The following is a 26,862-nucleotide window of genomic DNA, read 5'->3' as shown; positions in this document are numbered from 1 at the left end:
CCAAAAAATAACAATCAATATCGTAAGTGATTAAAAACTTTTGAATCAACAACATAAATAACGAAGCATAACTTTCTTTTAAATGGATGATAAAAATTTACATAAAATTGATCATTTCGATAGTTTAAGTTTGAAGGCCAAGTTGAAAGAAATTACCAAAGGAACTAATATCACACAAAAGACGTTTAACAACCAAGTTAGGACATATTTGTCAAATTTTAAGGACTAAATGTTACATTATACCAAAAAATGAGAGAAATCAGTGTTTTGCATTGGTACTATACTTGTGTTATGTTATTATGGTTATACATCCACAACCCCGTCTTGTTTATACCTTATTCAACAAATCAATAGAAATGGAACATTTTTAAAGGCAAAATACTTAGTTTCGTTACTTGAGAACTCTGATGCTGAATTAGTTTCAATAAAGGTTGAGTTCAACTAAGGAGGATTAGTTTCAAATAGTCGTGATACATGTACGATGTCTTGAGTTGCAGTCTGGCACATGATCATTGTATTATACCTCAAAAAACATAAATATCAAAACTATAAATCTAAGGAGGTAATTGACCAACAAAAACTAAAGCCTCTTCAACAACATTGACGAAAGTCTCAAACAGAACATACAGCAGAAAAAGCATATCAAAATTGGTCCGACAAAATGACAAAAAAAATAAACAAAAAAAAAAATTAGAAGAAAAAAAAGTATGCTCGCGGTGACAATTATTGCTGAAATGCAATCCCACTTCTTGGCGGCAGATTTGGTGACCTTGGCACCAGTTGGGTCCTTTTTCTCAACGCTCTTGATGACACCAACGGCCACGGTCTGGCGCATGTCCCTGACGGAAAAACGTCAAGAGGTGGATACTCCAGAGAAAGTTTCCACAACCATTGGCTTGGTTGGAACCATCTTCACCATCCCGGCATCACCATTCTTCAAGAACTTGGGCTCCTTCTCGAGCTCCTTGCCAGATCGTCTGTCAATCTTGGTCAACAGTTCAGCAAATTTCACAGCAATGTGGGAGGTGTGACAGTCGAGGATTGGGGCATATCCGTTTCCAGTCTGGCCAGGGTGGTTCATGATGATGACTTGAGAGGTGAAGTTGGCAGCCTCCTTGGCAGGATCTTCCTTAGAGTTTGAAGCAACATAACCACGCTTGAGATCCTTAACGGCAACGTTCTTAACATTGAACCGGACATCGTCACCAGGGAGAACTCCCGGGAGGGATTCATGGTGCATCTCAACAGACTTGACTTCAGTGGTCAGACCAGAGGGACCAAACGTCACGACCATACCAGGTTTAAGAACACCAAATCTCCACACAACCAACAGGGACAGTTCCAATGCCACCAATCTTGTAAACATCCTGAAGTAGGAGACGGAGGGGCTTGCCTGAAGGCCTCTTGGGCTCATTGATCTGGTCAAGAGCCTCAAGGAGAGCAGGACCCTTGTACCAGTCAAGGTTGGTAGACCTCTCAATCATGTTATCACCCTCAAAACCAGAGATTGGGACAAATGGGATCTTCTCGGGGTTGTAACCAACTTTCTTAAGATATGAAGAGACTTCCTTCACAATTTCATCATACCTTACCTTGGAATACTTGGGGGTTGTAGCATCCATCTATAACAAATTATAATTGATAATCAGATCAGTCACAAAACTAAGCTTTAATCAACACAATGATCATAAAGGGCCATCAATACATCAATACAATACAATACAATACAATAATAGATATGGATGATTATAAACCTCCCCTTGTTGCAGCAGCAAATCATCTGCTTGACACCAAGGGTAAATGCAAGCAAAGCATGCTCACGGGTCTGGCCATCCTTAGAGATACCAGCTTCAAAACCACCAGTGGTCGAGTCAATAATGAGAACAGCACAGTCAGCCTGAGAGGTACCAGTATTCATGTTCTTGATAAAGTCACGGTGTCCGGGGGGATCAATGACAGTGCAGTAGTACTTGGTGGTCTCAAACTTCCACAGGACAATATCAATGGTAATACCACGTTCAAGTTCGGCCTTAAGTTTGTCAAGCACTCAGGCATACTTGAATGACCTTTTGCTCATCTCGGCAGCCTCCTTCTCAAACCTCTCAATCACACGCTTGTCAATACTACCAAGCTTGTAGATCAAATGACCTGTGGTTGTTGATTTCCCAGAGTCAACATGGCCAATGAACACAATGTTGATGTGAATCTTCTCCTTACCCATTATAGAACCCGGGAGAGAAACTAAAATTCACGAATAAACACATTCATTAAAAAAAATCAATAACAAAAATCACAAGTCTAACCACAATAAGAACTGCAACATAAAATCACATCTTATGAACATTAAATGATGAGTGTGAGATCTTATGGCTAAATTTGTTTTTTAAAAAGAGAAGTCCTATAGGAAATGATTCAACTCATTTTAGAGAAAACAACAAATCCAAAGTTAAAACTCGACAAATTCAATATAAATAAAATGTGGCCGCTGGGATTCGAGCCCAGGTCCACCAGATTTGGAGTTCTTTCCACTTACTACAGCCACTATGATTTCAACACAACAATTCCGAATAAAACAATCAAAGGTTTCAATGAGAGAAAAAAGTATCATCTCTATTTTGATTATCTTCTTTAACAAAATTTCCACCAGTTTTCATTAGGTTCAATAGATCGGTGACGGATACACGTGAATTGTTTTCTCAAAAAAATAAATTGTAAAATAAATATAAAATATAAAAACACAACAAAAAAATCAAAGCAAAAGGAATCAGATCCTAAAACTACACACACACAAAAAGAACTATGCAAAGGAAATGAACAGATAAGATTCATTCAACAAGACACACAAATCGGATAAGATTTTTTTTATTCATACCAGAGCAATAAAATTAGAAGATTAATAATCAAAAGAGATTTTTACCTGTATGCTAGAAAGAAATATTTTGAGATTCGACCGACCAGAAGCTGTATAGAATGGAAAACCAGTTACAGAGGGCGAGAGAAGTGACCTGCTTCAACTTAAGTAGCCAATCTCTCAGCTTAGGTTTAACTAGGGTTTCTTTCTGTGACGTTGGCTTATCTTTAATCCAATGGATGACATTCGGCATCTCAGCTCCGCCGACATGTTTTTCCACTCTAACCTCAGTCTAGAATCAAGATGCCCTAACAAGACATTATTTTCCACTGGAAAACCAATAATACCCTTTTACAAATTAACACAAAAGTTCTTGCGCTCTTTAACCAATTTTCAGTTGACGTGCCTATTGTAACTAGAAGTTTGACCGAGTGATTGTGTGGTGCTTATTGAGAAAATAAAGGTTAGTTGAGTCATTGGATAAACCGTCAGTTTAATTATGTTGGTAAATTGCAGCTTATTAGAACTGTTTTATTTAGCATTGTGAATTATTGGTGTCGTCAGTTGACTCTTCCCAAATCTGTCATCAGTTGTATTGAATAAGTTTGTGCTAGATATTTTTGGAAGGGTTGTGATTCGACTGCTAAAGAGACTAAGGTCAGTTTAAAACAAATTTGTACATTGAAATCAGAAGGTGGCTTTGGGTGTAAGATTTTGCCTACCTGTAATAAAGCTTGCAAATTTATGTTCATCGGAAACATCCTGGTTGGAGAGGGATCGCTTTGGGTTGCTTCGATCAAAGTTTATATTTTTAAAGATTCTGATTTTTGGTCGGTGGGGAGAAATACTAATACCAACTAGATACTTAAAAAACTGATCGATTTGAGGGATGAGGTTAAGGTTCTATTTGCAGCAGCTGATCCAAAGATGGTAAAGGTCAAGGGTATTTGGTATGCCCTCTGCTGTGATGGTGGTACGGTTGCTTGGCACAAGATTTTATGGTTTCCTCTCTACATCCCTTACCATACTATAATTTGTTGGATGGCGCTGTTAGGGAGGCTTCCTACGAGAAACAGATTATTGCATATGGGAATGGAGGTGGGGGGCTTTGCGGTAATTGTGGCAGTGATTTGAAAAGAAGGGGACACCTTTTCTGTGAACGTCAATTTTCTAGAAATGTTAGAGGCACTATCTTGACCTGGTGCAATCTGTCTAGAGAGGTATTGAGCTGGCTCGAAAAGGTACAAATTATTTCTACCTCTTCGTCTTAGCTAGATACCCCTCTAGACAGATTAAGTGTGTAAACTAGTCGAGATGACCTTAGTTATACTTGATTCGAACTTGAATTCGAAAACTTTAAACGTAAGTTCGACTCAACTCGAAAACTCGCGAGCTAAAAGCTATGAAGTTCAGCTCGAACTCGAAATATATTATTAAAACTTAACTCAAATTCGAAAAGACTCGAACTCAAAAAAAATCCAAGAATTCGATTGAAGCTCGATTTTGTTCTCGATTCAAGTTCGAGGACGAGTTAATTTTCATTTGTTGAAATCCATCCCCTTTTATACACTCGACTTAGAACCACCGATATATGATATAACTCAGATGACGAACTCAAGTTGAAGGCTTTGGAGCATATGAAGGAAAGGCATTTTATCTTTCAAGCTAAATATAGTATATTGTTCATCTTCTTCCTCCTCCTCTTCTTCTCTCCCGAAACTCAACAACTCTGAGTTAATAAATCCTGATTCCAAACATTACACTTCCAATTGATCTCCCATAAACTGCAATAAAGAAGAAAAAGAAAGGTGGGATATTGCTTCAGCATCTCGACAGTGGGAATGAGAGACCAATACTCAAAACTAGGTTCCCTTGCTTTAATAGCTTTCCTCAAGAGATAAGGCTCCCGACACGTCGTTCCTTCGGGCACACAAATAGGTTCCCTTGCTTTAATAGCTTTCCCATCTTACCATCTCGATCACGATCCCTGCTCAGTCGCACGGTTTTGATCGGCGCTAGCAGCTCCGACACCCTGCTTAAGCTGCAAGTAAAGGCGGTGAGATCTTTCTCTAATGAAAATGAAAGGTAGAGACTAAAGTGGATCTAGCAGTGTTCTGTGGTTGCAAACATAGAGCCGGCCTCCTTTGGTTTTCCAATTAACGTTTAAGTTTTCGAGTGATGAATCGGATATTAAAAAAGGGGAGGCGGAACCCTGTGTAAGCTAATATGGGGATGGAGAGCTTATGAGGGAGCATTAAGGCAACAATTACTCGGATGATTGATAGGATGAAACCGAAGGGGAGCCACATGAACATGGCGAGTGTAGCTAATGGTGTTGGCTGAAAGCCACTCTTCCATCGTGAAAAATGAGTGGCTTCATGTATTCCTCTCTCAGTACGTGTTGCCTGCTTCTCTTGTCGGCTCTTTTCACCAGGTAAATTTCCTGTTCATGCACCAAATGCATAAACTAGCAACATATAATCGAAAATGTAAAAGAATGTCAAAAGAACGTACTTACATTGCAATGAGAAGCTACTAATGCCAACCAGATGTTCATGGCTTCTAATCATTGTCTCAGAGAAGAGGGGAGAAGATGGGGTTGAGAGAAGAAAACATATAAAAAGGGTAAATTAGAACTTTATCCCTCAATTAATTTGAATTTATAAAATGGTCCTAATTATTGTTTTATCTAAAGTTCAGGGTTAAAGTAAAAACTAAGCCCTTTTACTAATGTGTCACATCATCAAACGAACGGAGGTTAACGTCCCAGTGTTCACATCTTAATTAAAATGAAACAAAAGTTACCACATATTAATTTTTTTGGATCGAGTGACCATAAATTTATAAATTTGAAACAAAAGTGACCAACTATGTAGTTTACCCTATTTTAAAAATATGTTTAATATTTACCGAAAATGGCCCATAAGTAAAATTAATAAAAGAAATCAAAAATTAACTCTATCAAAACATCATTAGTTGCGCTAAATGGGTTTAAGGTTTAGGGTTTAGAGTTTATGATTTAAGGTTTAGGGTTTAAGGTTTATTACAAAGGCATTAATTAATCGACTTGGTATCAATTTATGAGGTAAGTACAATATAGTATCTTGATGTTAAATGTTCAAACCCTTGATATTTATGATATTTGAACTCGAAACCTCAAAATATAACAACAATTTAAAAAATTAGTTATTAAAAATATTATCATTAGAAATATATTAAATATTTTCATTAGATAAATAATTTTTTATTAATTTAAAATAAATATAAGAATATTTATTCAAAAATAATTTTTAACCATTTTCAATTTTTATATTGTTTGATTATTTTTTCTTATTTTTTTTATTTTATTTTTCTACGCTGTCAAGTACTTGTGCAATAAAAAGTTAAAAAAGAAAAAAAAATCAACCAAACACGTGTAATCTAACATGTGCTTAATTATATGGGTTTTTATTTTTCTTTTATTAATATACAATGTAACAATTGAACTTGGCTGGTTAATTAAAAAAATTAAAATTTGAGGGTAGTTGTATTATAGAATTTTTAATATATTTTAAAAAATTTATAATTATCAGTAGTGTATTTTTAATATATTTTTAATAATGTAATTTTAAAAAATCTAAAATTTTAATATAACATTTTTTCGAGCTGCTCACGAGCTTTTCGAGTCAAATATCGAGTAGCTCGTTTCGGCTCGTTAAAAACTCGAGTCGAGTCAATTTGATCCTAGTATTTATCGAGCCTTGATCGAGTTGATCTCGAGTAGCTCGCGATCTATCTCGTCTCATTTATAGCCCTAGGTAGAATGGGTTGTTCTATAATATCCCAAATTTTGGACTGGTGACTGGAATGTAAAATTTGAAAGTTTGGAGACTAAAGTGTAAAGTTGTAAAAGTTTAAGGATTAAAAATATAAATTTTTGAAATTTAAATTTTGGATTTGTGAATTAGTAGTTTAGCCCAAGACAATTAGTTTAGTGGGTTTGAATTTTGATATGGATTTTGCATAAAAGTTTACTGAAGGACAAAGATCGGTATATTATTCGAATAACTGAATCGAATCGAAAGATTACAAAATTTGAAGGAAGGTAGTTTTTGGTTGGAAAAATTATATGGATATTTTTAATTAATAGAATTTAAGTTGTATTGGTGGAATTTGGTGAGAATTGCACTATAAAGTGAGATAGTGCAATTTAGTGACTAAAATAAAATTTTGAAAAATTAGAGGGTCAAAAAGAAAAGTTTATAGAAGCTATTTTTATGTGTATTTAATAATATTAAAATAGTGATAATGAACTGTCATGGGTGCAATTTTGGGAATTCATTAACGGAAATTTAGTCTTTGGCCTAAAATGAATAAAAATTATTTTTAATTGATTTTTAAAGGATAATTAGGAGATATTTGGTTAGAAATGTGTGGAAATCTGTTTTCTCCTCCAGCAAGCTGACGAACCTCCATAGACAAAGGGTAAGTTTACTTTTTCTTCAATTTTGGTCCATTTTAATTAGATTTTGGACTAAAATATGAAATATAAAAATAGCCCCCATTAAATTCTCTACAATTTGGTGTGATTATTTCTTGATTTCATGCTTGAATGGTGAAATTTGTGATTTTGGTGGATGCAGGAGAGTTGAGAATTTGATGCATTTCAGTTTGATTTTGATATTAGGAGTGTTGTAGAGTTATAATTAAGCATGAAAGTTGAATAAAAATTGTTAAGGAATTAGTTTGGTGATTTAGCCATTGATGGAAATGTTAGGAACTTGGTTGATTTTGATTTGTTTTGCTTTGAATTTGGTTGGAATGAATTAGAAATGGTGTAATATGGCTAAAATTGTGATTGAATCAAAATGGAGACCATTATGGAAATTATTGAAAAGTTAAGGTCCTATGCTGAAATTTAATATCAAAACAGTAAATTGGACTTATTTGGAAGAGTTTATAAGTCTAGAAACTCAATTGTAAGTTGAAGGAAGTTGGTGGTGAGATGGTGAAGTTGTTAGGGGCATTTTACAAAGTTTAGGAAATTTAAAGGATTTAGATGCAAGCTTTGGAAAATTTGGATGCAATGATGGAAATTTTAGTTAAAATATGGGATTGAATTGAAATTATGTAAAGGCTTGAATAAGTAAAAATGATAAGGGATCAAGATGCAAGTTGTAGGAAGTATAGAAGAAATTAAGGATGCAAAATAATGAGAATTGATTAGATTTTTTAATCTGGCAATAAGTTTAAAAAATCACCATAAATTCTATAAAAATTATTTGGAACTTATTTTTATATATTTGTGTTTATATATCAATCTAGTTTTGTTTAAAATAAATAGGGATCGATCAAATTGTATAATGAAAGATATGAATTTTTTATCGATGATAGGTCAAAAAACAGGGCGGCAAATTCTGTTCAAAACAGATTCTGGAAATTGGATTAGAAAATTCACTATAAATTGTACAAGTTGAATTAGGAGTATTTTATATGGTTAGATTCATATTCGATTCTAGTTTCCAACGGAATAAACATAATTAAATTATAGTATACAAATCAATACAGAATAATGGTTCTTTAAGGGTAGTGCAAGTTGTCAGAATATGGAAACTTTAGAATTGAAGTGGAAATGGATTAGAAGTTGAAGAGTAATGTCTAAATGTTTGATTAGAATGCTTGAGTATATTTTTGGATGCTTGGAATTGAAGTTAAATGTCAAGGAAACATTTTTGAATAAATGGGAAATATTGAGAATAATTCTAAAAGAATTCATTTTAATGGTTAGAAAGTGGAATTTGAAAGTATTAATTGAGTTGAGAGTTGACATGAATGTTAAGAGAATTGAAGTTATATTTTAAGTGTTATGATTAGCATTAACATTTCAAAATGAATTTAATATTGAATAAGTATTGATAGAATTTTTATGAATTTTACTATTAGATTGTGCCTATGTTAGTAAAATACTAATATATTCTTTGCAATGTATGTGATGTATAAATGACGAACGTGAAGATCAAGATCCAAGAAAGTTTAAAGGTAAAGGAAAAGTTCAAGAGTAAAGCTAGGAACGCTAAGTAAGATTACTAGTGAAGCATTACTAGGTGAATGCATTTTACTTATGCTTTCAAAGTATGGAATGAGTAAGATTTGCGAGGAGGGTGACTTGGAAAGAAATTGTTTTCAAATCGTTTTATTATATATTTTACATTGTTTTGCTAAATGATTTCTTTGAATGATTTTGGGTATGAAATGCCCACTGTATTTCATATTATTAAATGATATTTGTTTTTATTGATTATGGTAAAGAGCTTTGAAAAGTGAAATGATGGAAGTGCCTATTGTAAATGCATTGGGAGTCATAGGTAAAATTGGCATGTCATAGAGTTAGAGAATCATTTGTGATTTGCCACATCAGTGACGTCACAAATGTGGTGGTGGTGCCATTTGCAGTTTGCATTGTGATTAAAGCACATCAATGACGTCTATGTGACGGTGGTTCTACTATGTGATTCTGAACACATCAGTGACGTTTGTGTGACGGTGGTGCGTAGGTACTTAGCACATCAGTGACGTTTGAGTGACGGTGGTGCTAATGTAACAGGAATACATTTTATGACACAAGCTTGACGTCTAAGTGACGGTGGTGCCTGCACATGAATGATGATAGTGTGATGTATTCCTTAAAGCAACACATTGATATTGTGTTCTACAATACTTGTGTATTATAGTGTATGCTCGATTGACTCGCATATATTGCATTCTCATTGATTTACATTGGGTTATGAAATGATAAAAGTGAAAGGCAAAGGTTTGAAATGGAATGAAAAGTACAAGAATTGAAGTGAGATGAAAAGTACATGTTTGAGCTACTTGATTTGGAACAAAGTTTTTATCGAGAACTTTGATTTGGAATTGAAAGCCTTTATATATATGAATTGCTTATTTACAAGTTATTTTATATGATGTTGATAAGTTAAATTAGTTTTAGTCAATATTTCTTATGACACTTATATTTTATTTATGTGATATTTTGATAAATATATTATTGCTGATTTTACTCTATTTATTATTATTATTAGAACTTAATGCCTTACTAAGTGTATGCTTAGCGTGTAATGATTTTCACTCGTAGGTAAAGGCAAGCGACCGGAGTAAGGAGCTAGGCCCAACATCACCTTTTGAAGATTAGACTTGCTCCAGAATCAATATGACATCTTTTGAAATGATGATTATACTAGTTGGCATGTATACTAGATGGTTTTGATACTTAAAAATAGTTATGTTGGAATTTGGTTTCGGTAGGTAGTGTTTATTATTACTGTTTAAAAATTAAGATGAGCTTATTAATATTTTCGTTAAAGTGATTCTTAATGCTAGTGAAATGAAATATTTTAAGACCTTAGATAATAATTGAATTATTTTAGAAAGAAATAAAATTTTACTGATTTTCGAAAAAAGACTATTTTGTAAATTCTAAGTGACATCCTGATCTCATATGCGGAAACGTATACGGGAATAGGGTGTTACATGTTCGGTCCTATAAGGGTAAATCTTTACTTGTTTTTATCCTTAAGGTGGTCTGAAATGCACATATCTACTGTTTATGAGATGAGAGGAATTGCAAGTTGTTCAAGAGGATGTTCAGAAGTGAGAATGATGTTTTGAATGTTATTAGAGAAATAGTTATTGTTAAGCTTAAAGACAAAGATATCAATGGAAATGATCTTGTAAATAGTTAGCTATGTACAAGGTGGAAGATTCGGTGGGGTATTCTTGTTTTTTGTGTGAATACTCTATATTTTGTATTAGTTGTAGTAGACTTCTGCTCACTTTAGATAATAAGGCTCACAATTTATCCACACAAAAGAAATCAGTTGACGGGTATAATTTTAGGGTAAATTATGTATTTAGTCACTCAACTATTCATGTGTTACGCTTTTGTCACAACTTTTTCTTTTTACAAAATCATACGATGTTACGTTTTGATTTTATTTTAGTTACTCATTGTTAAAAAATTAACGATGATGTTAATGTGTCACCGTAAGGTTACACTGTGTCATCGTGAAAAAAAATTACCACATCAACTGTTAACATTGATCAAATGAAAAAAACGTAACAATAATATTTTAAAATAATTTGATAACCAAGGTAGAATCTCGTGAAAAAAATAATTTAAAAAATATTTTTTTCGATAACTTCAATATATAATTTATTTGACAAGGTTACTTCATATTCTACTAATGTTTCAAAAGTAATGATTTAGTCACTGACATGATCATTTATAATAAATAAATCACTCAATCTTTAACAATCGTTATTGAGGTAACGAAATACTAATACATTGCGTCAATTGACCCGACACCATTTGACCATGTGAGACATCAATTTTGAATTATGTTTGACTCTTCCTCCTAAAAGAGGGCCCTCAATCCATTTCGAAATCATAATTTATTCATTTCGAAATCATAATTTATCCATTTCGAAATCAAATCCTCTATGAAAATGTGGAGAATTTTTTAGGAAAAAAGAAACAGTTCTTGATATGATGATAAGCAATTTGGGTGCCAGGATCTCTTCCTACATAGCTTCGATTTATTTCATTGATGTTTGAAATTACTGTTTTTCATTTTTTGGGTTTGAGGTGAACAATCACATAAGCAAAAGGTGGTAAATCAGATGAAACATGTAACGCCATCTGCTAATCCAATATTACAATGAAAATTTACAGTGGCAAACCTACAAACTAGGAAAAAACAAGAACAAAACATGCAAATTATCAATCAAGTCTCGTCATTACACAAAGGTTTCAAAACAACCCCTATGCCCATACCTAATACCTTTGAGACTGACTCTTCAAATTAGGTTTAGTACCGTGGCCGATCAACAACAAAACAACATTAACCTCGCCACCGTATCCGAAAAGAGCTTAACACTCGCGAGTTTGCCTTGCCCCAGGTAGAATCAATCACCAGAATAACTTGAGTTTGCCCGAGCAATTAGTTGTCGGGATGCAACCCACCAGTCTAAATAGTTATGAACCTTTTTTTTTTATAGATTTTACTATCACCTGCCGCTATAGAGGCTCAAGTAAATCAAAACACCAAGAAAACATAAATATCAAACCTGTAAATCTTAGAAGGCAATTGAACACGAAGAAGTACAGAAAATCAACAACAATGTTCGAAGTCTCAACCAAAAACATGACAGCAACGAAAAGCATATCAAATTGGTCCAACCAAAACTAAACAAAAATCAAAGCATAATAGGAAAATTATCCTAGCAGTAATATTGCTCAAATGCAATCTCACTTCTTCTTTGCAGCAGATTTGGTGACCTTGGCACCGGTTGGGTCCTTCTTCTCAACACTCTTAATAACACCAACAGCCACAGTCTGGCGCATGTCCCTGACGGCAAAACGTCCAAGAGCTGGGTACTCGGAGAAAGTTTCCACAACCATAGGCTTGGTGGGAATCATCTTCACCATCCCGGCATCACCATTCTTCAAGAACTTGGGCTCCTTCTCAAGCTCCTTCCCAGATCGCCTGTCAATCTTCGTCAACAATTCAGCAAATTTCACGGCAATGTGGGAGGTGTGACAGTCGAGGACTGGGGCATATCCATTTCCAATCTGGCCAGGGTGATTCATGATGATGACTTGAGAGGTGAAATTGGCAGCCTCCTTGGCAGGATCATCCTTGGAGTTTGAAGCAACAAAACCACGCTTGAGATCCTTAACGGCAACGTTTTTAACATTGAACCCGACATTGTCACCAGGGAGAGCTTCCGGGAGGGATTCATGGTGCATCTCAACAGACTTGACTTCAGTGGTCAGACCAGAGGGGCCAAATGTCACGACCATACCAGGTTTAAGGACACCAGTCTCCACACGACCAACTGGAACAGTTCCAATGCCACAAATCTTGTAGACATCCTGAAGTGGGAGTCGGAGGGGCTTGTCTGAAGGCCTCTTGGGCTCATTGATCTGGTCAAGAGCCTCAAGGAGTGTGGGACCCTTGTACCAGTCAAGGTTGGTAGACTTCTCAATCATGTTATCACCCTCAAAACCAGAGATTGGGACAAATGGGATCTTCTCGGGGTTGTAACCAACTTTCTTAAGATATGAAGAGACTTCCTTCACAATTTCATCATACCTTGCCTTGGAATACTTGGGGGTTGTAGCATCCATCTATAACAAATTATAATTGATAATCAGATCAGTCGCAAAACTAAGCTTTAATCAACACAATGATCATAAAGGGCCATCAATACAATACAATACAATAATAGATATGGATGATTATAAATCTCACCTTGTTGCAGCAGCAAATCATCTGCTTGACACCAAGGGTAAATGCAAGCAAAGCATGCTCACGGGTCTGACCATCCTTAGAGATACCAGCTTCAAAACCACCAGTGGTTGAGTCGATAATGAGAACAGCACAGTCAGCCTGGGAGGTACCAGTAATCATGTTCTATATAAAGTCACGATGTCCGGGGGCATCAATGACAGTGCAGTAGTACTTGGTGGTCTCAAACTTCCACAGGGCAATATCAATGGTAATACCACGTTCACGTTCGGCCTTAAGTTTGTCCAGCACCCAGGCATACTTGAGGTGACCTTTTGTTCATCTCGGCAGCCTCCTTCTCAAACCTCTCAATCACACGCTTGTCAATACCACCAAGCTTGTAGATCAAATGACCGGTTGTTGTCGACTTCCCAGAGTCGACATGGCCAATGACCACAATGTTGATGTGAATCTTCTCCTTACCCATTATAAAATTTGGGAGATAATCTGAAAAATCAAGACATACACATACTCATATACATTAACAAATCACACAAGTTCAAACCATAATTCTCCTTCGCCTAACCACAAAAAAAAATCCACATCAAAACCGAACAAGAAAACCCACATATTATGGAAAAAATTGATAAATCAGAGATCAGCTTAAAAACAAGATCAGTTTTTGAAGAATAATTCAAACCCATTTTCGAAAAACAAAATCAGTCCGCATTCAAATCCACCAGATTCAAAATGTACAATACGGGGCCGCTGGGATTCGAGCCCAGTTCCTCCATAGATATGGAGTTCATTCCAATGAACTACAGCCACTAGATCATAACTCATCTAGTCCCATAAAGCCAGTCAAGCATTTTCATTGAAATCAAACGAGCCTACAAAAATACTCTTTGATCATTTTGATTATTTTCAATAACAAGTTTCCCTTGAGCTGCATTTGCTTCAATAAATCAGTAAGAACTGGAATTCTTTAAACAAAAAAAAGATGTCGAACTTGAAACGAACATATATGCATGAAATAATAACATGACAATCAAAAAGAAACATTTCACAAGACACAATGAAGCGAAGGAAAATAAAAATGAACTTATATAAACTATAAGCCAATCAATCAAAAATAGAGCTGATATTTCAGCTAAGAACAAATCGGATAGGATTTTCCTTCAAATCAAAGAAATGAAATTTGAAAAACAACAATAATTTGTACACGGATTCATACCTGTGAGCTAAAAAGAGACTCTTTGAGATCCAAGAGAAGATAAGAGTAGAGAAAGCTTGTGAGAGTGCGCGAGAGCCGCGGGTTGCTTCAGCTTAAGTAGACACTCTCTCAGCATTGGCTAGACTAGGGTTTCTTTCTCAGCCGTCGATCACAAGTAATCCAACGGCTCCCGTTCGACATCTCAGATTAACAGATGGGTTTTCGATATTTTCTATCTCCTACTATATGATATAAGAGATGCTCTAATTGACTTTATTTCAATGTGGAAAACCAATATTACCCCTAATATTTTACAAAATTACATAAAGCTACCTATCAACGTGTGTTGTCTATTATTCCCACGTGTAGCCAACACCGGGGTTGTTCCTTCGTTGGACTGCCTTCCAAGCTCGCACCTTTCGTTTGTTTTTTTTCTCCTTTATCAGCGGTTTCTCGAGAAACAAACACTGAAAAGTGAAAACCCCATTTCGGAAACCTAAAACCAGATCCCACCTGAAACTGATCTGAATTTTAGTTTCTCCAAAAACCCAAATCGAGTTTTGCTTTGAATTTCACCATGGGAGCAGATCATCCATTAAAGGCCGTGACTTTAACCCACGTAAGGTATCAAAGAGGTGATCAGCTTGGACATTTCTTAGCCTGGGTTTCGTTAGTCCCCGTTTTCATTTCCCTTGGTGGTTTTGTTTCTCATTTCATCTTCCGTAGAGAGCTTCAAGGAATGTTCTTTGGATTAGGCCTCGTAATATCACAGTTCATTAATGAGCTGATCAAGAAATCTGTTCAACAAGACAGACCCGAAACATGTGTTCTATTAGAAATGTGTGATTCTCATGGCTGGCCTTCGAGTCACTCTCAATATATGTTCTTCTTCACTGTTTATTTTACCCTCTTAACTTGTAAGGGGATCGGGGGGATTTGGAAAGTCAGAGCCAAGTGGGCTGCTTTGTTTTTGCCATGGTCGTTGGCTGTTTTGACTATGTATTCCAGGGTTTATTTGGGTTACCATACTGTGGCTCAAGTTTTTGCTGGAGCTGCTCTGGGGGCTTTTCTTGGTGGGGTTTGGTTTTGGGTGGTGAACTCCTTGCTTTTCTGTTATTTCCCTTTGATTGAAGAGAGTTCCTTTGGGAGGTTTTTTTATGTCAAGGATACTTCTCATATACCAGATGTGTTGAAGTTTGAGTATGATAATGCAAGGGCTGCTAAGACTGGTATGGCTGCCAGAAAAGCCATGGCTTCCAAGAGCAATTGAATACTCGAAACTCATCGGGTATGGTAATTTTTTTCCATAAATGATGCAACTTGGCTGTTTTTTTAGCAAATTTCAGTAAATTATGGAACTAGGGATACAATTTCACAATTAACCTTTGCATCTACTTTTGACATTAATGTTAGTGCCATACCAAAACATGACTCTGTCTTTTTGACTAATATGGATTCATCTTTGCTAATCCTAAATCTATATAAAAGTCATTTAGCTATATGTGGAAATTTTCCTTGAATCTTTTAGGTATTCGATTATAACTTGGTTAAGGCTTTGACACTTTGTGTTTTTGATCCAGCAGTAAGGCTGTGAATTGAAGTGATGGACTTATTCATGGCTATGTTTTTTTCATCTTAGATGAGACACACCGTTTTTGTAAAAAAAAACATTTCAATTATACTTTGCTTAGAATGATTAATTCCTTTGTGTCATACGGAATAATATATGTTCTTCGTAAAGAGTACAAAATGCAGTAAAGCCCCCCTTTTGTGGTTTTCAGGCGTCGCTGTAGTCAAAACTAAAAAATTCATGTTATCATATATCATAAAATGTTGTCAGTGAAATTGATCTATCTTTTAAGTTTATTTTCCATTAGATACCGAATGATCCCTTGATTATGAAGTGTCCATCAAATTCTCTTCTTTAAATTGAAATGTGATTTGCTATTTCGAAACTGCTTTGTTATCTCACATGTTATAAGTAAATACCTGGTATAGAACAATCATGTTAGTTGTCTCAAATTAAAACTAGAAGAAAGCTTTTAGGATGTCTTGTATGTTTTTGCTTAAGAACTAGTTTATTTGTTTAAAAAGGGAAGTTATCAGGGGTGATTGTGGCCATGTTCAGTCTGGCTTGCTCAAATGAGGAGTGCAATGATCTTTGAAAGGATGAATCTATGTTACATGAACTTGCTTGTGTGTCAGATACGGATATGGATTCTTCACATAAATTTTTCCATGTATTAGAATGTTCTTCGAGGATCATATCCCTATAGACATGGCATTTAAAGAAAAGTAACAGTCAGAAGTCCGAACAACCTAAGAATGTACTATGGAGAAATAAGAAAATAATGAAATGATTATGCAATTAGTTCAAGTAGTACACTATGAAAGGATGAACTTTTTATGAGTTACCCTTTGAAACACTGTAGCGGAAACATGGACGTAGGTTTTGAGAAGTATTAGGGACTAGAATCCGATGCACAAGTAGGTCTTTGTGGCATGGCTTCTTTTAGGTTGTTCTTGTGGTTTGGACATTAACTATGTTGTCATGAAGTTTCAAATGCCGTTTTCAAGCATGATTCACGGAATAAACTAACAATTAAACCGACATCTTTCGTCTTGCAGGTTAGTGCTTCAAAATTCATCCTACCACTGCATGAGAAACCAAATAGGAACATCGATGTGTTAGTAAGATCACGTTGCTGTTTTCTTTTTATTGTTGCGTCACACAAAGAACATAGGCCATTTACAAATTGCTTTCTTGTATTTTACTATACTTGCAATTATCTGGCTTAACATGTCTTGACTTGCAAGTTACATCTAATGAAAGACTTGAAATATTTTTGCTTTAATCTCTCGAAAAATTCTGGAGTTGCTTTTTCTTCAAATAATTATTTACGGATTAAGTACCCTTAGTCAATTTATCAAAATTATATCCTTTTACTGATCGAACGGGTGTCGTGTTAGTCACGTGTGCCTTTGATCAGCATTTCAGAAATATTTTATTGGTTCGAATGGAATGAGTGGTTAACTATGTTTTTCGAGATTTTTCTGAAAAAAAATAACAAAAGTTCAATTTCTGGAAAAAAAAATACATTTTGATTAAAAATAAATTTGGAATGTATCATAGTAATTGTCTCTTCTCTCACATTTTACTTGTTCAAGGATGGAAAATATTTCAATTTCAGTATTGTCTAATCAATTTTGATATTGTTTATTTATATTTGATATCTGATGAAATTGAATTTAAATTTTGAAACAAAATACTTAGGAAAATTATTTAACACGTACTTAAAACTGTACTATAAGTGTTTTTTTTAATTAATTTGGAGTAAGTACAAATTAGTATCTATTTAATTATCCCAATTTTTTGATATTTAACACTCACAGATATATTATGCAAGAAGCAGGCAAAAGCTATAAAAGATGTATACGAACTATGGATGAGACTTGACAGTGACTATAGTATCCCTTACTCGTACACAGTTTTATGTTTATTTACAAAATCTATACAGCATAACTCGAACAGCCTCCATAATATACTTGACAACATCATCCATCCAGTGAACAACCCTCTTAAAATCAGCCCATGCAAGTTTGAGAATGCGCACAATAAGTGATTTCCCCTTCTTATCCATTGCCAACATTAGTCCTTCCTAATACAAGAACAGATGATGTTACCCGCAAGCTTACAAAATCCTCCCCCAAATTCCTCGAAAGAAAACTCCGAGAACAAGTGATCTCTAAACTCCTCGGTAACTTCACATAAGTTACACCTGTCATCCGTGATAATCCTCATCTAAATAAATCTATCTTTAGTAAGCAACCTATCCAAAATAGTCATCCAAGTAATGATTACATGCTTTGGATTTGGGAGGGGAACCGGATAAGATTACGCCACTATATCTTGGCCTTCTTTTCCCTCACATTATCCCAGATCCAACTGCTATTTACCAAAGCCCAATTAGTACCAATAGCAAACAGTCTTTCAATTACAGCCAACTTCAACAATTTCCTAAGGATTCAGTTAAAATGGGGTGTGCAGTCAATCTGCCAGAAATCCATACCCTTCAGCACATATTCCTTAACGCAAGCAACTCAAAGAGACCCTTACTTGCTAAGAAGTTATTTATCAGGAGCAAACTACAAGTATTCCAGTAAGTTAGACTCTTTAACCCAAAGCCTCCATCCGATTTTAAAGTGCAAACTTGATGTCAGCCTACACATGCACCCTTCGCAGCAACATCACTACTTTTCCATAAAAAATGCATGCATAATTGCTCAACCTTCATAATCAAAACTTTAGGCAAGACAAATTGCCTACTCCAATAGTAAAAAATGCTAAAAAAAAGTTAGTTTTAATAAGTTGCAACCGACCACCAAAACTAAGGTATCTATTAAACCAAAGTCCAAGTTTAATTTTGATCTTTTCCAAAAGGGCTGAGCAGTCCTTAATTGTTAGCTTCTTTGTAACCAAATACACCCCCAAGACATCTAACAGGTAAAGACCCTAACCGAAAACTAGTAACAGTCATTATATCATTGAGCTTCTCCACATCCACACCACAAGAAAATAGTTTAGGTTTAGAAACATTGAATTTCAATCCCGAAACCTCATAAAAAAGATCCAAGTACTTAAAACCCTCGTCTTAGAATTCATAGAGCCATGACATAATGTAATACCCCAAATAATAGGACAGTGATTAAATTGAAAGGAATTAAAATATGGAAGACTAAATTGATTATTTGATAAAGATGAGAATGTTGTGGAAATAGTAGTCTAGACTAAATTGTAGTGAGGAAATATTAAAAAGGGCATTTATGGGTACTTGAATATAAATGAATTTAAATTTCATTTATTATGGTAGATATATATATATATATATATATTAGAGAAATAAGGAGAGGATAAAAGAGGAAAGTAAAACACTATCTTCTTATTCTTCCTCTTTTACGTGAAAAAGCCTTCAACCCTAGCTAAAGGTAAGTTTTCAAATTAATGAATTATTCCTTTAATTTTCGTTAGTTATCAAATCATTGCATAAGATAGAAACTTAATAAAGGTTTAGAGGAGATTAAAACTAAGTTATGAATGAGATATTAGAGATTAAAGAAAATGAGTTTTATAATGATATGTTAATAAATGAAGGTTTATTAATGTTTGTTGGTAAAATTGACTTGTCATTAAGGTAAATGAAAGATTAGAAGCATTGGTTGAGTGAAATAACAAGTTAGAAATTATGGGGTGATTCTTATAATCAAATGCTCTTGAGGAATATTGAATGTTTTAAGTGTCTAAATGAAAGAAAGGAAGTAGGGCTAAGTAAAGAAGTGTTATGTAGTATTGTTAAAGGAAAATGAGAGGAAAATTGGCCAAAGTTGGGTAAATTTCGGGTTGAAAACTGGAAAATCTGGGCAGGAGTATCGGTACCTAATGAAGTGGTATCGATACCATAGGCAAAAATTGGGCTAAATCATCTAAGAAGTATCGATATTGATTCAATCAGTATCGGTGCATAATGAAGGGGTATCGATACCGGGTAACATCGAACCTAATTTTAGTATTGATACTATATAGTGGTATCGATACCTATGGTAAGGCTATCAATACTTAGCCACATCGAATCTAATTTTGGTATTGATACTGGTAGGGGGTATCGATACCATAGTAGGGTAGTATCGATACGGATAGTGGGGGTATCGATATTGAAGGGCTAGAAATTATAATTTGTGTTGATATTGTTGTAGAAAAGTTAATAATCAGTATTTTGATTAATGTTTAAGCTATAATTGTTAGGAAACACACTAACAATTGATATTACTCATGTATTTAAAGAATGTGAGATATATCAAAATAAGCTCCCGAGTCGAGTAAGACGAAAGGCAAGGGCCAAGTTCCGCAATAATTATCTTTACTTTTGGAATTTGAGTAAGGAAAGCCAGGTGAGTACATTTATTGTATGTAATTTAGATTAACATGATTAGAAATTATCCAGAATGTAATATTTATATGTTAATGTATATTTTACCGAAATTATTATGTATTATGGAATATATGAAATAGATGTTGTGAATGAAGTTTTAGAGTATGAACTGCTCTAAAACGAATGTAAAAGAATAATGCATATGGGTGCACTATTGGCATGAAAGGATGCCATAGCTAAAATGTATATGGGTACATTGTCAGCATAAAAGAATAATGCATATGAGTGCATTATGTGCATGAAAGGATGCCATAGTTGAAATGCATATGGGTGCATTATCAACAGAAAAGTATACTAGAGTTGAAATGCATATGGGTGCATTATCAACAGAAAAGTATGCTAGAGTTGAAATGTATATGGGTACATTATCAACATAAAAGTATACTATGGTTGAGATGTATATGGGTACATTATCAACATAAATGTATATGGGTGCATTATCAACAAAAAAAGATGTTAGAGTTTAAAATGCATAATGATTTATTATAAACATAAATGGAGGTTACAAACGAAAAGAAGGAATCATGAAAAATGGTTTTGATAAATGAGAGATAAAATATGTTTGAACACCAGAGGTTATTTATTATATCACGACTCACTAAGATATACTTATCATGTGTATTTCTACGTGTAGGTAATAGTAGATAATCATCAAGTAAGGAGTGAAGCTGTAGGAGCAAACATCATCTACTAAGGTTGACTCCCTAATAACATTAGGACTTTAATAACCATTTTGGAACCTGTTTGTCATGGAATCAAATATAACAAAATATTTTGTATTATGTTTTACTGAATATGTATTTATGATGTTAATTATGTGGAATTAAGTTTGCAACAAAATTTTAAAGGATTTTCACAACGAGGATATAGTATTTTCAGTAATGTGACATTTGTATTCGTATACGTAATTGTATATAGAATATGAGTGTTATATTTATTGGTATCAGAGATATAGGTTTAGTCGATTCTCGCCCAAAATTAGTTCTATTTTAAAATAGAAAAAGGATTACATGCCAATAAGGGTGTCAATGTTACTGAGATTGTATCATTAGATGATGATTGATAACACCCCTAACTGATGATAATATTACCGAGACGATGTCAAATATTACTAACGATAATGATATCATTATGTATGTTTTATTAGATGTCAGAATCCTCAAATTCTTGAAGAGGATGGGAACAAGACATGCAAGAGGGAACGGGGAGTGAAAGTTATGAGGATAACAATGCACAACCTCTTATTTCGGAAAATGCAAGTACACCTGTACCTCAAGGGATTCTGACTCCTAACTTTGTAAATTTTATGCAAGCCCTTGATGCCATTTTTACTCGGCTTCAACCTCCCCCTGCTCCTCCAGTAACTAGAATGTTGATTCTCAAGGAGCTGAAGAGTTTGGGAGCTCCAGAGTTCTGAGGGGATGAGGGTGAGGGTCCTATGGAAGCCGATATGTGGTTGAATGATGTAATGTTAATGCTTGAAAGCTTGCAATGGTCATATCAGGAAAAGTTGGGAGGAGTGGTATATTTGCTTAGAGGATCAACTAGAATGGTCTAACACTACTATATATGCACCACTGTAACAAGTCACATGTCAATTTTTCCAGGAAGAATTTAAAAAAAAATGTGGGTGAACAGTTTAAACGAGCAATGTTGACAAAGTTCCTTAATTTAAAGCAAAGGAATCGATTCGTTCATGAATTTGAGGTTGAATACAACAAGTTGAGCCATTTTGCCACTGAAAGTGTGTCAAATGATAAGGCCAGACGTGAATGGTTCATAGAGGGTCTGAGGCCAAAGCTGAAAGAAATGATGATGGCCTTGAACTTGTCGAGTCTGCAAGAAGTTATAAACAGAGCCAAAGCTATTGAAAGAGCTCAGGAGGAAACATTTGCAGCGGAGTAGAGTGTTCAAGTAAGGAAGAGAGTGGGAATACCTTCCACTCCCTATTATGCTAAAAGAGGAAAAGGCTCGAGTTCCAGATTCTCATAGAGATATAGCTTTGAAGCAGCATCATAGAAGAGTAAATAGTTCCAATCTTTTTCTACTAGCTCGGGTAGAGCTTCTGGGGAAAGAAATCCATTTCAAACTTGTGGAAAATTACACCGAGGAGTTTGTAGATTTGTCAGTGGAGCTTGCTTTTTATATGGTGATATGTGTCACTTTTCTCAAAACTTCCCTAAGAAGTCTGGTGATAATTCGGCACAGTCTGAACAATCAGTGGTAGCCTCAAATAGAATCAGAGAACGGGGTAGGTCCAGGGGATAGACAGACTCAATGCCAAGACAAGAGACTCAAGTAGTGGCCAGAATTTAAAATCTTAAGACCATTGAGGATCGAGATGACCCTGAAATCATAACAAGTATTTTCCATCTTTACGATGAACCTGTATTTGTTTTAGTTAACCCTGGTTCTACACATTCATACATTAGTACAAAGTTGGTTAGAGCTAGAGAAATTCCTTTAGAACCAATAGTGAGTGAGATGATAGTGATAAATCCTATGGGTCACAATGCGAGAAAATCTAGAGTATGTAACAAATGTCTTATAAAGATTCAGAGGATTGTGTTTTTGGCCAATTTAAGGGAATTGCCCTTCAATGAATTTGAAATTATTCTAGGTATGGATTGGTTGTCCTCACATTATGGATGGGTTGATTGTCGTAAGAAAATATTGTTTTTAAAGAATGCAGAAGATGCAGAAATAGTAGTAATCGGAGAAAAATCGAAGTTACCCTCGAATGTTTTATCTGCTATGAATGCGAAGAAGATGATGTGGAAGGGATGTATAGCTTTTCTAGCCAATGTGATAGATACCAAAATTCCAGAAGTTAGATTAAATGATATTCCTATGGCTAGAGAATTTTCGGATGTATTTCCGGAGGATTTACCGGGACTACCTCCAGATCGTGAGGTAGAATTTAGGATTGAGATTTATCTGGGTACTAAACCAGTGTCTATGGCTCCATATAGAATGGCTCTGACTGAATTACGAGAATTGGAAGCCTAATTGTAAGAATTAATTTATAAGGGTTTTGTAAGACCTAGTGTTTCTCTTTGGGGAGCACATGTTTTATTTGTGAAAAAGAAAGACGGGACTATGCTATTATGTATCGACTACCGTCAGTTGAATAAGGTCACCATAAAGAACAAATATCCTCTTCCGATGATTGATATTTGTTTGACCAATTGAAAGGAGCGTCGCTATTTTCTAAGATATACTTAAGGTTGGGGTACCATCAGTTGAAGATCAAAGAATATGATATTTCGAAGATAACTTTTCATACTCGATATGGGCATTATGGATTTGCAGTGATGCCATTTGGTTTGACTAATGCACCAGCGATATTCATGGACTTGATGAATCAAGTTTTCCAACCATACTTGGATCAGTTCATGGTAGTGTTTATAGATGATATCCTGGTCTATTCCAAGTCAAAGGAGGATCATGATACTCATCTTAGAGTGGTCCTTCAGATACTTCGTGACAAGAAGTTATATGCTAAATTGTCCAAATGCGAGTTTTGGTTGTATGAGATTTCCTTTCTTGGTCATATAGTATCGGCTGAAAGCATTAGAGTGGACCCCAAGAAGATTCAAGCCATAGTAGAATGACAATCTCCAAAGAATATTGCGAAAGTTCGGAGTTTCTTGGGGATGGCGGGTTATTATTGACGATTTGTGAAGAAATTTTCCATGTTATCTCTTCCGCTAACTAAGCTTTTGTGAAAAAAAAAATGTGTCGTTTGTGTGGACAAGAAAATGCCAAGAAAGTTTTGAGATGTTAAAGAGAATTTTAACTGAGGCTCCAGTGCTTGTGCAACCTAAGTCTGGTAAAGAATATGTCGTGTATAGTGATGCATCCCATAATGGGTTGGGTTGTGTGCTGATGCAAGAAGGCAAGGTTGTGGCTTATGCCTCCAGACAATTGAAGAATCACGAGCGAAATTACTCGACGCATGACTTAGAATTTGATGCAGTGGTTTTTACATTAAAAACATGGTGCCATTATTTGTACGGTAAGCATTGTTATGTTTTGACATATCATAAAAGCTTAAAATATTTGTTGACTAAAAAAGAACTAAATTTAAGGCAGAGAAGATGGATAGAGCTTTTGAAAGATTAAGATTTGAATATCGACTACCATTCGGGAAAAACTAATGTGGTAGTAGATACATTCAGTCGAAAAGTTTTTATAACTTTAAGGGCATTAGACGCACGTATGTCAGTGGATGGAGATGATGTTGTGATTACCGAATTAAAGTTAAAACTGATGTTGTTGGACCGAGTAAAAGAACTGCAAGGGAAAGAAAATAGTGTTTGATAAAATTGGCGATGATTGAAAAAAAAGAGAACAAAGATTTTGAAAGAAGAGATTATGGATGCCTATATTACCGGGGAAGGCTTTATATTCCCGATGATGATGATCTGAGGAGATATATTCTTTACGAAGCCCATTATAGCCCTTTGACTATGCATCCAGACGGGAATAAGATGTATCAAGACTTGAAGAGTCGTTATTGGTGGCCTGGAATGAAAAAAGCAGTAACAGAATATGTGGCTAAATGTTTATCATGTCAGCAAGTGAAAGCTGAACATCAGGTGTCATCCGGATTACTGCAGCCTATATCTATTACTGTGTGGAAGTGGGAACGAGTAATAATGGATTTTGTTTCGGGGTTATCGTAATCACCAAGTAAAAAGGACTCGATATGGGTTATCGTGGATAGATTAACTAAGACAACTCATTTTATTCCAATGCGAGTAGACTACTCGATGAATAAGCTTGCGGAATTGTATATAAAAGTGATAGTCAGACTGTATGGAGTGCCTATATCGATAGTGTCCGATCGAGACCCCATGTTTACTTCAAGATTTTGGAAATCTTTGCATGAGGCATTGGGTACTCGATTGAATTTTAGTACAGCTTTTCATCTCCAGACATATGGGCAGTCAAAGCGAGTTATTCAGATACTGAAGGATATGCTTAGGGCATGCGTGATTGAATTTATGGGATCACGGCATAGGTATTTACCTTTAGCAGAATTTGCGTATAATAATAGTTATCAATCCAGTATGAAGATGGCCCCGTATGAAGCTCTGTATGGGAGAAAATGACGAACACCATTAAATTGGTTTGAATTGAAAGATCGAGATCTAGTTGGGCTGGATTTGATGAAAGATATGGAGGAGAAAGTGAATATTGTACAGGGTAATCTTAAGATAGACCTAGATCGATAGAAGTCATATGCAGGTTTGAAAATGAAAGAAATAGAATTTCATGTGGGAGACAAAGTATTTCTGAAAGTATCGCCTTGGAAGAAGGTATTAAGATTTTAGCGAAAAGGAAAGCTAAGTCCGAGATTTATTGGACCGTATGAGATATTGAAAAGAATTGGACCCATAGCTTATCAATTAGCTTTGCCTCCGGATATGGACAAGATCTACAATGTTTTTCATGTATCGATGCTTAGGAGATACATATAAGATCCCTCACATGTTATTACTCCAGAAGAGGTAGAAATCGGACCAGATTTGACTTATGAGGAATAACCGGTACAAATTTTGGCTAAGGAAACCAAGGAATTGCGTAGTAAAAGGATTCTGTTTGTTAAAGTTCTTTGACGGAATCATAAGGTGGAAGAGGCTATCTGGGAAAGAGAAGAGGATATGAAAAATCAGTTTCCACATCTCTTTGCTTCAGGTATTTCTTAAAATTCAAGGATGAATTTTCTTAAGGGGAAAGATTTGTAATACCCTAAATTATAGGACAATGATTAAATTGAACGGAATTAAAATATAGAGGAATAAATGGATTAATTGATAAAGATGAGAATGATGTGGAAATAGTAGTCTAGACTAAATTGTAGTGAGAAAAGATTAAAAAGGGCATTTATGGGTATTTGGATATAAATGAATTTAAAATTCATTTATTATGGTAGATATATATATTAGAGAAATAAGGAGAGGATGAAAGAGGATAGTCGAACACTCTCTTCTTCTTCTTCCTCCCCTTTTACGTGGAAAAGCCTTCAACCCTAGCTAAAGGTAAGTTTCCAAATTAATGAATTATTCCTTCAATTTTTGTTAGTTATCAAATCCTTGCATATGATGCAAACTTAATAAAGGTTTAGAGGAGATTAAAACTAAGTTATGAATGAGATATTAGAGAGTAAATAAAATGGGTTTTATAGTGATATATTAATATATGAAGGTTTATTAATGGTTGTTGGTAAAATTGACTTGTCATTAAGGTAAATGAAAGATTAGAAGCATTGGTTGAATGAAATAACAAGTTAGAAATTATGGGGTGATTCTTATAATCAAATGCTCTTGAGGAATATTAGATGTTTTAAGTGTCTAAATGAAGGAAATGAAGTAGGGTTAAGTAAAGAAGTATTATATAGATTGTTAAAGGAAAATGAGAGGAAAATTGGCCAAAGTTGGGTAAATTTCGGGTTGAAAACTGGAAAATCTGGGCAGGGGTATCGGTACCTAATGAAGTGGTACCGATACCATAGGAAAAAATTTGGCTAAATCATCT

The 26,862-nt window shown here is 34.9% G+C and overlaps 1 protein-coding gene and 2 pseudogenes across 4 annotated transcripts; 1 reads left to right on the top strand and 2 right to left on the bottom strand.

Annotated features, from left to right (window-relative positions):
- Positions 1–529: 529 nt before the first annotated feature.
- On the bottom strand, positions 530–3,006 carry LOC120188221 (annotated as a pseudogene).
- A 9,100-nt stretch (positions 3,007–12,106) lies between these two features.
- LOC120188222 lies at positions 12,107–25,928 on the bottom strand (annotated as a pseudogene).
- LOC120188223 (lipid phosphate phosphatase gamma-like) lies at positions 14,764–17,187 on the top strand. 4 transcript variants are annotated; one of them, XR_005522400.1, is made up of 3 exons: positions 14,766–15,631; positions 15,916–15,938; positions 15,995–16,033. XR_005522400.1 is itself a non-coding variant. In XM_039191723.1 (2 exons), the coding sequence occupies exon 1, from the start codon at positions 14,910–14,912 to the stop codon at positions 15,600–15,602; it is 693 nt and encodes a 230-aa protein (XP_039047654.1). In that variant the 5' UTR covers positions 14,764–14,909; the 3' UTR covers positions 15,603–15,620; positions 15,916–15,933. The 4 variants fall into 4 exon arrangements, 3 of the variants coding, with proteins under 3 accessions (XP_039047654.1, XP_039047653.1, XP_039047652.1); XM_039191723.1 differs by lacking the exon at positions 15,995–16,033 and having other exon boundaries at positions 14,764–15,620; positions 15,916–15,933; XM_039191722.1 differs by lacking the exons at positions 15,916–15,938; positions 15,995–16,033 and adding an exon at positions 16,961–17,187 and having other exon boundaries at positions 14,765–15,620.
- Positions 25,929–26,862: the final 934 nt, after the last annotated feature.

Source organism: Hibiscus syriacus, unplaced genomic scaffold (assembly GCF_006381635.1).
Source record: "Hibiscus syriacus cultivar Baekdansim isolate YM2019G1 unplaced genomic scaffold, ASM638163v2 tig00116939_pilon, whole genome shotgun sequence".
Lineage (NCBI taxonomy): Eukaryota > Viridiplantae > Streptophyta > Magnoliopsida > Malvales > Malvaceae > Hibiscus > Hibiscus syriacus.
This window is presented reverse-complemented; position numbering and strand designations above follow the sequence as displayed.